The sequence below is a fragment of the Nomascus leucogenys genome, chromosome 24, assembly GCF_006542625.1.
Source record: "Nomascus leucogenys isolate Asia chromosome 24, Asia_NLE_v1, whole genome shotgun sequence".
NCBI lineage: Eukaryota > Metazoa > Chordata > Mammalia > Primates > Hylobatidae > Nomascus > Nomascus leucogenys.
The window spans coordinates 13,106,163-13,124,467 of record NC_044404.1 but is presented as its reverse complement, the minus strand read 5'-3'; the positions used below and the strand labels follow the sequence as shown (position 1 = coordinate 13,124,467).

General features: G+C 39.6%; 1 protein-coding gene across 5 annotated transcripts in view; it reads right to left on the bottom strand.

Annotated features, from left to right (window-relative positions):
• Positions 1-18,305, bottom strand: part of VPS13D (vacuolar protein sorting 13 homolog D) — a 275,651-nt gene that overhangs the window by 148,428 nt on the left and 108,918 nt on the right. For 3 of the 5 annotated variants that reach the window (XM_030805963.1, XM_030805966.1, XM_030805967.1), the window contains 8 exons: positions 17,423-17,497; positions 13,853-13,955; positions 12,686-12,838; positions 10,220-10,355; positions 9,114-9,161; positions 6,776-6,926; positions 6,375-6,585; positions 1,183-1,430 (listed from right to left, as the gene is read on the bottom strand). In XM_030805963.1, coding sequence (XP_030661823.1) covers positions 1,183-1,430; positions 6,375-6,585; positions 6,776-6,926; positions 9,114-9,161; positions 10,220-10,355; positions 12,686-12,838; positions 13,853-13,955; positions 17,423-17,497 — 1,125 coding nt within the window. Of the gene's footprint in view, positions 1-1,182; positions 1,431-6,374; positions 6,586-6,775; positions 6,927-9,113; positions 9,162-10,219; positions 10,356-12,685; positions 12,839-13,852; positions 13,959-17,422; positions 17,498-18,305 lie in introns of all 5 variants that reach the window. The other 2 variants (XM_030805965.1, XM_030805964.1) reach the window with 2 other exon arrangements.

Below are 18,305 nucleotides of genomic sequence, written 5' to 3'. Positions count from 1 at the left end.
TTATGAAATACACCATACAATATTGTTAACTATGATCACCATTCCTCTTTGTTTCAAGTGTTGCAAATATGATAATGATTCTCTACTTTGACTTCATTCACCCTGTTAAAGCAAACTAAATATGGCCTGAGGACTCCGTACTTCTATATAAATCTTTGTGGATGAACTGCCAGCTAACTTAATAGGTAGACAAGATTGAAGACCTGATTTAGGATTATGCACCTGTAACAACAACTGAGTCTTGGCCAATCCCAGGGGCCACACTTCAACCCACTCATGCACTGCTGAGTGTTCCAACTGTGTTCAAATAAGGCAAATGCCAACCTGTAACCAATTCAGCTGGTTCTGTACTTCACCTCTGACTTCTGTACGTCACTTCCTTTTTGGCCTATAAATTTGTTCTGACCACGAGGCATCCCTGGAGTCTCTCTGAATCTGCTGTGATTCTGGGGGCTGCCCAATTTGCAAATTGTTCATTGCTCAGTTAAACTCATTTAAATTTAATTTGGCTGAACTTTTCCTTTTAACAACCCTTACAACTGAAACTTACTTGATGCATTCCAAACCCCCATTTCTTCACCAGTAAAATGGGGCAAATAACTATTTCTATAAGGATTACATGAGATTACACGTGTGAAAAAGCCCAGGTATGCCTGGAATAGAGTGAGTGCTTAGCAAACGTTTATACTTTCAATAAAAAGAGAATAGGCATAAGATTTTGCTTGGGAAAAGCATAGTTTAAAAAGATGAAATGACTTCCTACAATCATACATCGTGTAAAAAAGGCTCTGTTGAGTGCCTCCTCTGTAAACCTTTTGGTTTGATAAGTTTTTTCTTATCCTTTTCTATAAGGTTTTTTTTTTTTTTTTTTGAGACAGGGTCTTACTATTTTGCTCAGGCTGGTGGGCAGTAGCGTGAGCATAGCTCACTGAAGCCTCGAACTTCTAGACTCAAGCAATCTTTCCGCCTCAGCCTCCTGAGAAGATGGGACTACAGGCATGTACTGCTGCCGCCTCCAGCTAAAGGTTATTTTTTTTAACTGCACCGATTCCTTTGAGCTGGCTTACTGAGATATTATATGTGCCCCAATTTCTCCAAGATGCTTACCAAATAAATAATCACAAAATATTCACTGATATTTTCATAGGATTATGACAAATGATCATCTGACTACATTCTTACCCAGCTCAATGTTCTGGGATGTATCAGCTGTGTGGAGAGCTGCCTCCTTGCCAGGTTTCAGCGTCCCATTAATTGGCATTCCTTTAACATAAAAATCAAGTTCACAGGGTAGCAAGTTGCAGATTACCACAGTTGGCAGGAGATATATGGTATGCCCAGGCTGTCTGAAAATCTGTTTTGCACTGTCAGAAAATATGTTTGAGGGCATATAATCTGGATAATTCTCTTTCTTTATAGCCACACAAAACCTATGAAGATAAAATGGTATAAAAATTATCAGACTTAATGAAGAACTTAAATTTTTTCTCCTTAGCTAAGTATGAGAAAGAATAACATTAAGATGGTTCAATGAGTAAAATTATTTGCAGTTTTCAATCCAAATACATTTACTAAGATATAAATGCACAATAATATGTATAGATTTTAAATGTTCAGTTTGATGAGCTCTGACAATTATACACACCTCTATAAACACCATCCAAAATAAATTATAGGATATTTCCCTCACTCCAGAAAGTTCCCTCATGTCCTTTTCCAATCAATACTCTCCTCCATCATTCAGGCAACCCCTTTCTAACATTTATCACTATGGATTAGTTGTGTCTGTTCTGGAACTGCATGCATATAAGTGGAATCATGCAGTATGTACTACTCTTTATATCTGGCTTTTTTTTTTTTTTTTTTTGAGATGGAGTCTCGCTCTGTCGCCCAGGCTGGAGTGCAGTGGCACGGTCTCGGCTCACTGCAAGCTCCACCTCCCAGGTTCACGCCATTCTCCAGCCTCAGCCTCCCAAGTAGCTGGGACTACAGGCGATCGCCACTGCGCCTAGCTAATTTTTTGTATTTTTAGTAGAGACGGGGTTTCACCGTGTTAGCCAGGATGGTCTTGATCTCCTGACCTCGTGATCTGCCTGCCTTGGCCTCCCAAAGTGCTGGGATTACAGGCATGAGCCACCGCACCCGGCCTATGTCTGGCTTCTAAAACCTGAAGTCTCAACAAGATTCAGCCATGTTGTTCTATACATCCTCTTCGATAATTTTTCACTTCCTAGTAGTATGCCATGATATGAATAAATCGCTGTTAATTTATTCATTATCCTCTTGATAGCCGATTGGTTTTTTCCAGTTTAGGGTTAAATGAACATTCTTGTACAAGTATTTTTTTGGACATATATCTTCATTTCTTTTAGGTAAATACCCCAGAGTGGCCTTGCTGGGTCCCTAACTTTTTTTTTTTTTTTTTTTTTTTTTTTTGAGACTGAGTTTCACTCTTGTTGCTCAGGCTGGAGTGCAATAGTGCTATCTTGGCTCACTGCAACCTCTGCCTCCTGGGTTCAAGCCATTCTCCTGCCTCAGCCTCCTGAGCAGCTGGGATTACAGGAGTGTACCACCATGTCTGGCTAATTTGTTGTATTTTTAGTAGAGATGGGGTTTTACCATGTTGGTCAGGCTGGTCTCGAACTCCTGACTTCAGGTGATCCCCCTGCCTTGGCCTCCCAAAGTGCTGGGATTACAGGTGTGAGCCACTGTGCCCGGCCAGTACTTAACTTTTATAAGAAATTGCCACACATTTCTCCAAAGTAGTTATACCATTTTACACTCCTACTAGCTACTTATGAGAGTTCAGTGGCTCCACATCTTTGTCAACATTTGGTGTTGTCATTCTTTTTTTATTTCAGCCATTTCTTTTTTTTTTTTTTTTTTTTTTTTTTGAGACGGAGTCTTGCTCAGTCGCCCAGGCTGGAGTGCAGTGGCGCAATCTCGGCTCACTGCAAGCTTCGCCTCCCGGGTTCACGCCATTCTCCTGCCTCAGCCTCTCCGAGTAGCTGGGACTACAGGCGCCCGCCACCACGCCCGGCTAATTTTTTGTATTTTTAGTAGAGACGGGGTTTCACTGTGTTAGCCGGGGTGGTCTCGATCTCCTGACCTCGTGATCCACCCGCCTCGGCCTCCCAAAGTGCTGAGATTACAAGCGTGAGCCACCGCGCCCGGCCTATTTCAGCCATTTCAATGAGAGTAAAACATTACCCACTGTGTGCATTTCCCTAGTGAATAATCACACTGAGCATCTTTTCATTTGTCTATTGGCTGGGTATTTTCTTCTGTAAATTGTCCGTTCTTTTGTCTATTCTTTTTATTATGTTTTTATTGTTGATCTGTAGGAAGTTCTTCACACACTCTATGCAAAAATCCTTTCTCAGATATATGTATTTTTCCAATTCTGTGGCCTGTGTACTCCTTCTCTATTTTTTTGAGAGTCTCACTCTGTCACCCAAGCTGGAGTGCAGTGGCATGATCTCAGTTCACTGCAACCTCTGCCTCCCAGATTCAAGCAATTCTCCTGCCTTAGCTTCCGGAGTAGCTGGGATTACAGGCATGCACCACCATGTCTGGCTAATTTGTTGTATTTTTACTAGAGATGGAGTTTCACCATATTGGCCAGGCTGGTCTCGAACTCCTGATCTCAAGTGAGCTGCCCACCTTGGCCTCCCAAAGTACTGGGATTATAGCCGTGAGCCACGGCACTTAACTCTCTTTTAGTCTCTTAATATGATGAGTTACATTTACTGATTTTCAAATATTAAGCTAATCTTAAATTTCTGGGATAAACCACTTGCTGGATTGCATTTGATAATATTTTGATAAAGGGCTGGGCACAGTGGCTCACACCTATAATCCCAGCACTTTGGGAGGCCAAAGTGGGCGGATTGCTTGAGGTCAGGAGTTCAAGACCAGCCTGGCCAACATGGTGAAACTCCATCTCTACTAAAAATACAAAAATCAGCCGGCTGTGGTGGTGGGTGCCTGTAATCCCAGCTGCTCGGGAGGCTGAGGCAGGAGAATCACTTGAACCTGGGAGGCGGAGGCTGCAATAAGCCAAGATCACACCACTGCACTGCAGCCTGGATGACACAGCAAGACTCTGTCTCCATTAAAAAAAGAAAAACTTGGCTGAGCGCAGTGGCTCATGCCTGTAATCCCAGCACTTTGGGAGGCCAAGGTGGGTGGATCACCTGAGGTCAGGAGTTTGAGACCAGCCTGGCCAGCTGGTGAAACCTCATCTCTACTAAAAATACAACAATTAGCTAGGTGTGGTGGCAGGCGCCTGTAATCCCAGCTACTCAGGAGGCTGAGGCAGAAGAATCGCTTGAATCCAGGAGGCGGAGGTTGCAGTGAACCAAGACTGCAACCTTGCACTCCAGCCTGGGTGATAAGAGCAAAACTCCACCTCAAAAAAAAAACAAAGAAAAATTTTTTAATAATGATATTTGCACCTCTTCATGGGGAACACTGGTTCATAGTTTTTACATAGTAGCTATATCAGGTTTTGGTATTAGGGATATGTTGGCCTCATAAAATGAGTTCAGAATTGTTCTTTCCTCTTCTATTTTCTGAGAGATCTTGTGTAAAACTGTTATTATTTCTCCTTAAATGTCTGGTAGAATTCACTAGTAATGTTATATGGGCCTATAGTGTTCTTTGTGGACGAAGGCTTTTCTAACAGTTAAAGTTCTTTTAATTTAGATACTGAGCTATTTGGATTTTCTATTTCTTCTTTGTATCAGTTTTGATAACTTGTGTTTTTCAAGATAGGTGTCATCTACATGTGGAATGTATTGGCATAAAATTGTTCTTACCTCCTTTTCATCCTTTTTATGTCTATAGGATCTGTAATAGTGCCTCATTTTTTCATTCCTTATATTGGTAATTTGTATTTTCTGTCTTTTCTCCTTGAGCAAGTCTTGCTAGAAGTTTGTCAAATTTATGTCAATTTTGACATTGTTGATTTTCTATTTTCTAGTTCACTGATTTCCATCCATATTTTTATTGTTTCCTTTTCCTATTTGTTTTGAATTTGCTCTTCTTTAACTAACTTCTGAAGGTAGAAGATTAAATCAGCGATTTTATATATTCTTCATTTTCTTTTCTTTTTTTAAATTAATTGAGACTTAACCAAAGGATCTTCCCCATTTTCGAATATGAGGATTTACAAACTATAACTTCCACCCTCAGAACTGGTTTGCTGCATCCCCCATATTTTAACATGTCTGCCTTTTATTATCATTTGATTCGAAATATTTTCTAAGTTCCTTTGTGATTTCTCTTTTTTGACCCATGGATTATTTACAAATATATTGTTTAATGTCCAAATATTTGGGGTTAGGTATCTTATTGTTGTTTATTTCTAGTTTACTTCTATTGTGATCAGGAAATACATTCTGTATGGTTTTAGTTCTTTAATATTTATTGATCTTTGTTTTATGGCCCAGCAGATGATCTTTGTTTTATGGCCCAGCAGATGATCTCTCTTGATGAGTGTTCCACATATACTTGAAAAGAATGTATAATCTGTATATAAATGTCTATTAGAACAAGCTCATTGATAACATTGTTCAAATCTTTTACATATTTATTGATTTCTTTGTTCTATAAATTACTGAAATGGAAGTGTTAAAATCACCAACTCCAGCTATGTATTTGATGTATTTCTTCCTTTAGTCTGTTAACAATTTGCAGATCTGGGTAAAGAGTATACTGAAATTCTTTACACTATTCTTGTATCTCTTCTCTAAGTTTAGACTAAATGAATGTCTGTCTTCACTATAAAAGAAACTAAAGCCAATCCTCATTAAATAAGTTGAAAGTCTAAATTTGTTAGGGTGTAACATAGCAATCCAGTATTTTTTCCAACATTGAATCTAGTAACATACCCCTGTATAATGGGAAAACAGGAGTTTAAATGGTTAGGCAATTTTGTCAAAGTTCTCAAGAAAGTCAGTATTAGGTACATAAACCTTCAAATTATTTTGAAATCTCTCATTTGAAAAACTCCAAACCCCAGGATTTTGCTTTCCAATTTTGGAATGAGAACTCGTTATTTTCTGTTTGTTTTCCTTCCCGTCTCTGTATGTCCTCTCTTTATGCTGTTGTACAGCACAAACTTCTAATCTTGTATGAGTAAATAGCGTGTGTGTTGGCTGTCTCTCCCATGTAATAAAGCCTCCCCAGACCCCACCAAGAGTTAGCACTTGAGTTCTCATGAACCCTAACTAAAACTCAAGGAATAAGAACTTTAGAGTTTAAATAAAGATAACTGAATCTCTAAGGGTCTTTAGAGAAAGAATGGTAATAGTCATTCCAAAAGAAAAAAAAAGGCAAAAGTGATATGCCACTGCAGTGGTGCTACATACCTGAAAAATCGGCTTTTTTCTGTGTCCATAGAGTGGCACTCTCGTTTACTGCTACTAATTTCTGCAGTCTTCACTACATTGGTCCAATGAATGGGAGCCTTACAGAAAAATACACCCAATCCTTTGGGCCGGGCCTGTAGCCGCCAAGAAGTGAGGTGTAAAGGCACAGCAAACGAATCCCCTGGCATGATAGCAGGAAGCACCACTGGCTCTGCCACAGAAATAAGGGTTAACACTTTCAGGCAATGGTCATCCACCCCAAAGATTGACCATCTCAGGACAAAAGAAGACAGACCATATATACTGACTGCTGGGGAAGATACCACTGGGGAAAAAGAGACTTGACAACAGTCAAGAAATATTTATCAGCATTTACTATATTCTAGACAATCAAAACATACTGTCTGGAGCTGATGGGCTATCCAGTCTTAGTTCCATTGGTGTCTCAAGTCTGTTCCTCACAATGAGGGCTGACCGGACAGTGATGACTTTCCGCGCACTGCCTTCCATAGTCACTGCAAAGACCACCCGCACTGGTGGGAGTGAAGAGAACTGTGAAAGAGAGATAAAGACAAAATAGTTATGTTTCTAAAAAAACATATAAAATACAATAATATCGATCAGAATGTCTACCTTAAAAGCATCTTATTACTACTATAGCTCTTCAGTGAAATCAGTCATAAAACCCTAAAGCCATTCAGCTTTAAAGGAAGTAAACATTCTATAAATATATACTATTAAAAAAATAAATTCTAAAAAGTTCTTAAAAAACAGATAATCCACTCAGATGTGATATCACAAAGTGTGTCACTAAGAAAAATCAGTCCTAAGCCTCTAGAAACATTATTAAAAACATTCACCTGAGACTGTGATAATAACCTATCCAATTTTCCAAACTTCCTGTAATTTGGTAAGAAAGTATCTGCTGGAAATTATCCTTGATTCATAAAGCCCCTGAGTTCCTTATAACGAAACTGAAAAAGGCTTGTTTTCTACTCTACTGGCAGGGAATTAAATAAAGAGCATCCAACACAATTAAAATTAGAAATAATGAAGTAGGACTTTGCAAAACATTAAATGATTTACCTTCTGTGTTATTTTCCTCCTAGATTAATATCCAAACAATGGGTTGGGTACTGCCCAAATACAGAAAAACAGAAGGAAGTCTTCTGAGATTAACATTTGTCTTTGTAAAATCCAGAAAGTGTGAAAGAAAGAATTGTCTGTATTGGTGTGCCTTTCATAGGAACAAATAATAACTTCTTTTTTTCTAAATGTCATAAAATATATTATTTAGGTCCATATATTATTTGTTGACATGCCTATATAAAAACCATTGTCTGTATTTTAAAGAGCTTTAAAAATAATCACTTGTTCATAAAAAGGACACCAAGGTTCAGAAACTCAACATAATGAAGGGAAATTATTTTTGGTCTTGGGTTACAGCCATTACATTATTTTTCCATATGTTCATTCACACATTCAACACACATTTTGTGCTAATACCATGTGACAGGAAATTTTCTTAAAAGTAGAAAAATCCCATGTTAGGTACACCAAAGAAAAAGTTTCTGAAAGTACTACTCTTAGAATGAGTGTCCAGAACATATTAACAATGCTTTTTACTGGAGAAACAAATGGCATGACATTGAAGCTTTTCATTCTGCCAACTTTCTCATTAAGACAAACAGCAACTGAAAGTCAATCCAATAAACAATAAAATGAAGAGCTCCATGTTTTGAACCAAGACTTCTAGGAAGTCCAAACGAAAAGGCAAACTACAATTTTCTAGAGTGTTTTTAGAAGGACACAAAACTAGGCATAATTCATCATCGAAGCACAAGCTTCCAGTGACCCAATCCTAAAAAGGCCCCAATAGTCAAAGCCAGTAACAATTACTTGAAATCCTAGGCCGGGCACGGTGGCTCACGCCTGTAATCCCAGCACTTTGGGAAGCCGAGGCAGGCAGATCACGAGGTCAAGAGATCAAGACCATCCTGGCTAACACGGTGAAACCCTGTCTCTCCTAAAAATACAACAAATTAGCCGGGCATGGTGGCATGCGCCTGTAGTCCCAGCTACTCAGGAGGCTGAGGCAAGAGAATCACTTGAACCCAGGAGGTGGAAGTTGCAGTAAGCCGAGATGGCACCACTGCATTCCAGCCTGGGCAACAGAGCGAGACTCCGTCTCAAAAAAAAAAAAAAAAAAAGAAAAGAAATCCTGTTGTTGTTTCAAACCTTGATATTTTTCAGGCCTACCTGAAGTTTTATGTTTCAAAACCTACAATCATCAAGGAGGAGAAATTATAAGTAAAAGCCTGGAATAAGTTTGTTAATGTCATCTCCTGATGATGTTTCAAAAGTCAAATAGGAAATAAATGCTACTTTTTCCTTCTTATTTACTTTCATGACCTTTGGACCCAAAACTATGAAACACACATGGTCATACCAGGGTTAATTTCTATTTTAACTTAGAATGAAAAGGAGACTTTGGACCAAACATTTGCCTTTTCTTCTCCTTCCCTGTAATACTTAGTCTCACACACCAAGCTAGGTGAAGACATTTTCTTGCAAGTTTTTGGAAAAGGAAGGTAATCATTAATAGAAAAGGGCAGAGATAAATTCCAATCGCATATATGTCATAAAGTCTCTCTGATCATTAAGAAATGTACATCCACATGGTTCAGGTGCAGTGTATATACGCAATAAACACAATGACAACAGGAAAATCATACTTACATAAACCTGGGGATGTATAATATTTGTTCTGCTGCTTGGGCTGCCAATCTGAAAAAGATTTCAGAAGTTAGAGTCAGCACAGACTTAAGACAATTAGCATCATTAAATTCAATGACAACATAATTTTCTTCAAAGGGTGGTGTTTGTAAATACTTTCAAGTAAAGTATAGTCTACTATGAAGATAAAACATCTCCTCTTAAAGATATGGAAAAAACAATATTCATTTTATAACTATTCAATGTATGCCAAATTTCTCCCCAACACATCAATGCAGTAGGAAAGGTACCTATGAGGGAACTGGTCCTTTCATTACCAGACATAAACTTAGGCTGAAAAGTAATCCTGAAAAGGTTTTGTTTTTGTTTTTTCTAAGGAACTTGGGGCACAAGAGCAGTAAAAATGAACACTTGTGCAACAGTGTTCTCTAAGAATATTTTTCATGAAGAAAGCTGCAATATCTCTGCAAATCTGCATTTCCACCTCACTACTGGAAATAAGTGCAAGTAACCCATGAAGTATGAAGGAGGATGGGGCAAGAGCACCCATGGCAGCTCTGTCAGCGAGGATGTCAGCCTCCACCTGCATGTACAAGTCAGGGATGCTACCTGCATCATTTCCTGGGCTGTCTCTCCAACCACTAGGACTACAGGAAGGGATGAAATTGGGGGAAGGGTACGTGAGAGCATGTGTGATCAGAAAATAAACGACAATGGACATCTCTCTTTGTGCCACAGAGAAAGATTTGGAGACACAGAGTAAAAGGATCAAGGTGCTGCATTATAAGAAATATTAAAAAGACAGTGTATATGGACAGCATAACAATATGTGAAATAAAGCCAAGACTCAGGTTCAGCAGACTAGTAAACTGCCAGTCAGGCCAGCTAGCATGAAATGGATCTACAGAAGTGAGGAAATGTGTTACTGCTGATTTTAAATCTTGTTTTTCTACTGAAACTAACCATTGGCTGGCTTATCTACATATTGATTACCAATGCCTATGACTGACTCAGTCAGTCCTAGAATTAGGGGAAAGAAAGAACAAGAAAGTTTCATTAGAGTAAGCTTATTACAGGCTTAACCATCTGACTTCCTGACAGTCACACACCGTAGAGGAAGATGAATTTTTATCTGGTGCTGCATATCGAAAAAAGGTCCCAACTTTGTCCACAGACACTGGGCTCACTTGCTCCCAGCCATTTACTCTCACTTGCAGTTGATGAATCCGGAGGTCATGGGTGTGTCTGTCAGGCAGAACAAAGAAAAAGATATTAAGCACAATCTCCAGAGGGGATGAAAAGTAGAAGCAAAGACACAAATCCGATTTAGTATATAATGATGTAAAAACCCAGTTGGCTAAACCTTTTGGAGATTACCTAATGCAAGGGAAATCAGGAGCACAGTTTAACTGGGTTTTACACTTACAACACAAACTGCAAGATCTGTAAAGCTTGATTGAGTAAGAGTGGCATTTATCCTCCATTGTACAAACCATGCAAATCCAGAACACAAGCCAAGGTCTTTCCCCCACCAACCCTCACCCCAACCTATATAATGATGTCACTGGGGTGGTAAAAATGCAGTAGCGATTTAATCAGATAACCATACTCTTGGAAATGCATAAAAAATTATTCTTGGTTCCTTTGTTGAAATCCTACTTCGCTCAGAACCACATGCAGTTGTTTGGCTCCAGCGTTGCGTGACTACAGACAGGGCAGGAGAAGCACAGCGCTCATTTCAGGGCTCCTATGCTCGACTGAAACTGGAGCAGAAGGCAGTGGGCAGAACAGGAGGAACAGGAGGAAATTGCACATTTAATTCTATTTTAGATTTTGCCTAATTCAAGCCAGAAGTGAAATGGGGAACTGGATTTGAGGCTGACAGGAAGCAGGGAGGGAGGCATGGAGTGGGGTGCAGTGTGCCAAAAGGGGAAAAAGCCAGAAAAGGCATTTATTTTGAAGAATTCAAGCAGAATAGTGGGACTTGAAATGGATTATGAAATACGGAAACAAAAACGGAAATGACAAAGAGGTCAAACCCTTTCTGATATGACAGAGGATGGACTTATCCAGAAATCTTCTCAACAGTTCTGTACTTAGCTTCTCCAAGAACTGTGGGGACCAACAGGAAAATGCCCACTGCTCATACCTGGAAGCTAAAGTGGTTTCCAAGTACCTGTGTGCCCAGCATAGTGATTTTTTTTTTCCCTATAAAATCCCTGGAGTCCCACACGTTTAGAACTCTTCCTTCTTGGGAATAATGTGTGCGGGTACCAAAGCTATGCAAAAGGAAACCTGCTTGACTTGGGAGCAAGTTTACACTCAGTAACTGAAAGCACCACAAAAAGCACGTGATTACAGAAAGCTAAAGCCAATCTCTTCAATTTCAGCTCAGCTTGAAAACAAACATGAGGCTCAAATACTAAATCTTAACCTATTCAAATGCTGTCTTAACCTATTCATATCCACTGGATAGCCTGTGCATAGAAAAATACTTGTAAATAACACTTTATTGGATATTTTATGATCTCTCAGTAATCAGATAGAACATTTTCTCACATTCATTCCAGTTTTTAGTATGGGTACTTCAGGAATGCATCAGCTAGCAGTCTCCCCAGATCAGTTCTTTTTAGAATCAGAATTTGTCTTATTATTAGCTTTGAGTCCTGAAACTATCTGCTTGCTAAAAGTACTACGCAGCATATATGTAAATTAAAATTGAAATCAACATGCTTTGAGAATCTTTTAAGAATACCATATCACCAATCAATCATGAAAATCAGGCCAAGATGCAATAAACTTGAGGGTTATGATATGTCTATGTTTCCACCAAATTCTGTGAAACACACAGGTTATCACCTCATATGTCAAATAAATGGATAGTTAATGAAAAGACATATATTTCCAAGATGGCAGCAAAGTCTTTATTTTTTAAAAGGAGGCTGGGTGCAGTGGCTCATGCCTGTAATCCCAGCACTTTGGGAGGCCGAGGTGAGAGAACTGCTTGAGCCCAGGAGTTTGAGACGAGCCTGGGCAACACAGTGAGACCTCATCTCTACAAAAATAAAATAAAATAAAATAATAAAAGGAAACACTGATTTATGAAATATTTTTTAATAAGAAGACATTAAAATCATTAATAAGGGGCCAGGTGTGGTGGCTCACACCTGTAATCCCAGCACTTTGGGAGGCCAAGGCAGATCACTTGAGGTCAGGATTTCGAGACCAGCCTGGCCAACATGATGAAACCCCATCTCTACTACAAATAAAAAATTAGCCGGGTGTGGTGGAGCACCCCTGTAATCCCAGCTACTCAGGAGGCTGAGGCAGGAGAGTTGCTTGAACCCGGGAGGCAGAGGCTGCAGTGAGCCGAGATCGTGCCACTGCACTCCAGCCTGGGCAACAGAGCAAGAAGACCCTGTCTCAAAAATAAAATAAAATAAGATAAGATAAAATAAGATAAAATAAAATAAAATCATTTATAAGGAAAGTGAAAAGGCAAAACACTAGGGACCCTCACTTACATCCACCTTTTTTTTTTTTTTTTTTAAAGAAAAGAGTAAACCATACTTTACCTGTGTCTTAACTTTCCTCTTGCTTCAAATTCAAAGGGAATCTCTTCACCTGTAAGGACTTCTCGCCATTCACTAACATTGTGAGTATCATCGAGAAATGTTCCATTCCCTTCTGGAACTACCCCTGGACTCCCACTGTGAGACAGTGCAGCTCTGGAACCAAATCAGATGACATCAGCCTGTCCCTGTTTCTTCCCAACTCCCTCTCACAGGAGTCCCGTGCAGAAGAGCAGAACCTTCTCACAACTCAATTCCCAGCAATAAAAGGCTGCATGACCTAGCTACAAAGAATGACCTTGAGGGTCACTAACTATAGCTATCTTCATGCTGAATCACAACTTATTTGAAATTTTAGAAACAGCTGAAAGCTGTCACTCTGTAGTCACTTACCTCAAGCAGTAGAATCTGGTACATGTGAATTACGGCACGACTTTTTCAAGTGGCATTTAAGTGACTAGTTAGAATTTAACAGACCTACACTGTTAAAACAAAAAAGCTTCTCTTCTAGAGCAGTCTGGTACTTGGGGGAGGTCAGAGAAATGTGATTTCAAATCAATGGATTCTGTTACTCATGCCATGTGCTTCATAACCTAAGCTGGAACGATCACCATGTACTTGGAAGGCTGAGCCAAGATCTAAACCGGCAGAAAGTTGTTAGAAAAGGTTCTCGCCTGGCTTAGGTAAAGTCTCCCTTGTTCTCCAAACTCCACCCAATTCCATCTGGGGTGAAGTGCGTTTTAGGTATGAAAGAATTCTTTAGGGATAGAGGGAGAATGGGGATGTTTTCAAAGCAGTCTTGGAATAAAATGGCAAAACATTTGGTGTGATAACCATACATAGCTTCTTTAAAACGGGAAAGAAGGTAGAGATCGAGGAGAAAAGATGGAATGGCTTTTTCATACTTCCTACTCACATCCTTAATTTGCTTGGTTTTTAAACATAAGGTATACCAAAAACAAGATCATAATTAGACTCAGGACCTGCTTCTCTGACTATAGATTCTCTACAAAACCAGAACCTCCATCATAAATCTCAGCAAAACAGCAAGTTATTCATTCAAATATCATCCCAAGAGCCTCAAGAGGGGGCCCACCTTGCTCTACTGGGCTGGCACAAGAAGGCTTTGGTGGCAGAGATGACTTGGGGTAATATAAACTGACTGCTTACCTGGTGGGTGTGGTGGTCAGGGTGGCAAACCACAAAGTGCACCCCGTGTGGTTCCTCAGAGCAAAGGGGACAAATGGCTGCCGGCGCTTGGGGGTTTTCACCTCTGCTACGACAAACAGAAGAAGGCTATGAGCAGACGCCTCTATCTGCATGGCAGAGACCCTCCCCCTACCTGGAGACAGTGCCCAAATTTGTCTCTTGTACAAAGCGGCTGAAGATGGAAGCAAGAAAGAAGGAACAGGACAAATGGAAGCTCCACGTATTTGCTGGCTGCTATGGGAGAATTTGGTCCCTGCCTGACTATTCCCAGCCCCCAATTCTTCCACAACTCTTAAAGGCCTTATCTCTCAGAAGAAGGCATCAGGACCTAACTTGGTGGGAATCACAAAAGAAATAAAAATGGACCTCCCCAGTGCTCCCAAGAACTATATTCTAAGTGGGTAACCTAAAATGTAGCAAGATATATCATATGTACTTATTAAAACTTTGTCCAAAAAGCCTTTACCTTAAGGAAGCCTCCCTTTATATGTTACCCTACATAGTATGCATTTTGTAACAAAATAAAATAAAAACATTCTTTCCTATTCTTTTATACTAATAGTTGTTTTTATCTCCCTGGAAAGTCATAGGTATACCATCTCAAAGCTTTTCAAACAAAATTGTTAGCCCATTTTTTAAAGATAGATATCACCACCATCTATTATAAGGTGGGTACCATGGAAGCCATAAAAGGAACATAAAATACGGCTTCATTGCACAAAAAGCTTCTAATCAGGGAATGTGGAAAGAAACAACAATCAACACAAAACTGTAAGTAACCAAATTCTAAAGAGCGGTGACCTGACTATAAAGGTTGTAAGAAACCCAAAGCAGGCTTTCTGGTGCCCCAGCTGCTTTGGCAGACAGATCCCTCTGCAGGTACCACTGCCCGTGCTATGTGGTTCCACATAGAACACAGAGTACCAGAAGGAAGGGCAGCAGCTCCTCTAACCAAGGCCTGTCTCCTCCACTGGCCACACAAATAGGGAGGAAGCAGCAGCAAACCAGTGTGAGAAAGCCTCCTGGTTGACATGTTCACAACACACGTACACAACCAACAAAAAAAGGGAAGTGTGGTTCAATCTTCTTATGTGTCTAGCATTAAAGTAGGAAGACAGCATTAGAAAGACCATGACCCATGTGCTCTGCAGCTGGGAGAAAATGACATCTAGAGGAAGCTGCAAATGCTAACTGCAGAGAACACTATGGCAAAACTGAATTCATCCTACAGGACATCTTCTGTCAACAAAATCGAGAAGACAAACTGCAACATGTCCTGCCTTCTGCAACCTCCAGACCGAGGCTGGGACTGTATCATAACAGTCGGTAATTGTCACTGCCTTTTAAAAAGCAATCACTTCCTTTTTTCTCTTACCTCTTTTAAAGTTTTGAGAGGTTAGCACTGTAAACAATGAAAACCAAGCAATTTTGGGTCAAGGCAAGTCCTATTTTGATAATGACGATGGTTCAGGGGAGTCTAAGATATAGTAATCTGCTAAATAAATGAGCAGTCTCCAGTGTGTTCCCACAATTTTGTGGTCAGTCATTTAGAGATACCCCAAATACTTCTAAAGATAATCTCCACTAGGAATATGCCCATTTCTCACCCCAATGGCCTTACTTAGCTCCCAAAGTTTAGTTTAAAAAAAAAAAATTAGTGCTCATCAAGTAGAAAATTAAGAAGTAGCTGTAAGGCTGCTGACAAGAGCAGAGGGGGAGTAAAAAATTTAAGAGCTGTCTGCAGGGTAAACGGTATTTATTGTGGCACTTTGAAAGGCACCTCCCTCTTCTATGAGTGCAATGAGAGAGCTGCTTTTATTACAGTAGATAAAGGGCCCAGGAGAAAAAGACGCCAGATGTGCTTTCATATCCCACTGTGAGCCAGACTGTAAGTTTCCATTTGCAAATTAGATTTAAAAAGAACAGGTGGCAGATGGCTTTGATCAGTTTGTTATACAGAATAAAGTGCTGCGAATCCATACAAATATATTCACAAGTACACTGCTTTGGAGTTAAATAGCATGGGTAGGCACAATGCTTAGGTCTCCAAGCTTCTTGCATTGATTAGACATAACGGCACAGGCTTCAGTAACCCATTTCTCTGAGGATAAAAATACACAGCATGCACGCAAATCCAAGCCCAACATCAGGCAACAAATCTGACATCTCCTGCACCAGGGTCCAAATAAACTATGTACTTGCCTTTGGCACAGCACCAGAGACAAAAGTTCCCAAGTCCATCAAAGAGAACATTATTCCCTAATGGCCTCAGAAAATCTGCCTCTAGTGACCAAACCCAATTTCTTCATGGGCTGAGAGAGAGTCTAAAGCTACCCGTATCCAAGTTCAGCTTCAAACAGCTCCAGCTAAGGAAATTTCTACCCCTTTGGACTTATTTCACACAGTAATTTTGCCATTATAAACAGTGTAGGTTGTCATGCCATGTAAGCAGCTCAGATCAGAAAGGACCTGGTTTGTAAATCATAAGAAGCAGATTAAAATACTAGGTTTGCTACTAGCAGGTCAACTGAATAAAGGCAAATCACCTAGTGTCTCTGAACCTCACTGTCCTTATCAGCTGAGTAGGAATAATGCTTGGCTAAGCCTGAAAGATTAAGTAACATATAGAAAGCTTAGAAGCAGGAATACATGAATAAATTAAGATTCAGCTCTGGACTTTCTTCGTGAGCCCTCCCTCAAACATCCATCCTGGTAAAATTGTCCAGAAAAAAAAACCCAGGGCAACGTACCCTGAGTATTAACATCCCTGTTCTATATTCCTGGTAGAGGGAGTTCCTGTGGCCTCTTTCTATTTAAAAAAATCATGACGAATAATCTGGAATTTGCCATGTACACACATAAATCATTCAGATTAAATTGCACTCCCTAAAACAAAAAATGAACACCTTCGGACTCCAATTCCTCAACGATTATGGTGTTTTCTACCATATTCACTTACCAGTGAATTTCTCAAGAAACTTTCAAAGATCAGAGATAGAAATAAAGAAAATTTTCTTTTTTATCTCCTAAACACAAAAATTGACATCCAAAGAAATTAAGGTTTGTGTCTAAGCAATTATTTACTGAGAATTTTTTTTTGCACTATCCCTATTATTATAGTGCCTGTTCCAGGGCCCCATGCATTCCCATGAGAATTTTCAGTGGGTATTTTATAAACTTAAGACTTGTGGCACCACTGTTTGATGAAGCATGGTGTTCCTCAATCCACTTGCTCTTCAATATGAGAAATCTCCTCTAATTGACACTGTATTAACATATTTCTGCATCATACACTGTGGAGTTTATTCCATTTCCACCAAAGTTAAGGGAGATGGAAGGGAAACAATATAAGAATCAGCTGATAATATGCACCACTCTGTTCATCAGTTGGAAATGTTCTTTCCTATTACCAAAGTACTCATGACATGGAATACCCCCAATTCAACTCCCACTCATTAAAAAAAAAATTGATGTACAAGGCAGTTCTTAAAACAGGAAAATAAAGCAAGCCCTCGCTTGGCTATACTGTACCTCTAGCATAGATCTGGTGCTCTAGGTTAGTCAGACTGGCTGTACTCCTAGTTCTAAGGTAGACAAGGGGGAGGCCTGGTAGACAGGAGAGACAAAGTTAGAGGCTAAGAATAAATACAGTGAAATAAGAAGACTCGCTTCCAAACGATAAGCACAAATAGAGAACATTACAAAAATAGCAAGCATCATGCAAGTACAGGGTCATTCCCATCAGTGATTACTAAGCGCTACGAATGTACTTGACAAAGTGAACACATTTTTATGCTAGTTTTTATTGTGGAGGCTGGATCAATGTAGCATGCTTTTTTTTTTCGTGAATTAGAAGAATACGTATTGAACCTTCTCTTGAACAGAATGACAAGCCTTTTGAAGATTTTTAATTTAAAGGTGTTATGTTCTTAAATGGCATTAAAAAGTTACAAAAATTAATCAGTACAGATTTTAGTGGAGGTTGCTCCATTCCAACTGGTAAAACACAGAAGTAAAATGCTAGTCTCAGGGGATCTCAAAAATTCAGGGGAAGAGTCAGTATGTGTTCCAAATTTAAACAATCTCTACCGAGGAGTTGTCTCATAGTGTTTATTTAAATTCTAAATCAAGCATGGAAGTTTTCAGAATATTTGATATTTTCATAAAATGTCCTTGGAATACAAAACTAATAAATTCAATGAAGTGCCACATCGCCCAGGTTTACCTGCAAAATCTCAGCCCTGACTGAACAAAGCCAACAATTTTGTCAAAAGGAGGCTGGCATTTTCTTTCCCCTGATAAAGAAACAGTGAGAAAGCAGCAGGTCCCTTAGGCTAAATTTCATGTTAAGGGCTATTCCCAAGGGCTTGTTTTAAGGCCGGTCTGAATAAAAGGCATAACTTTTGGGGGAATA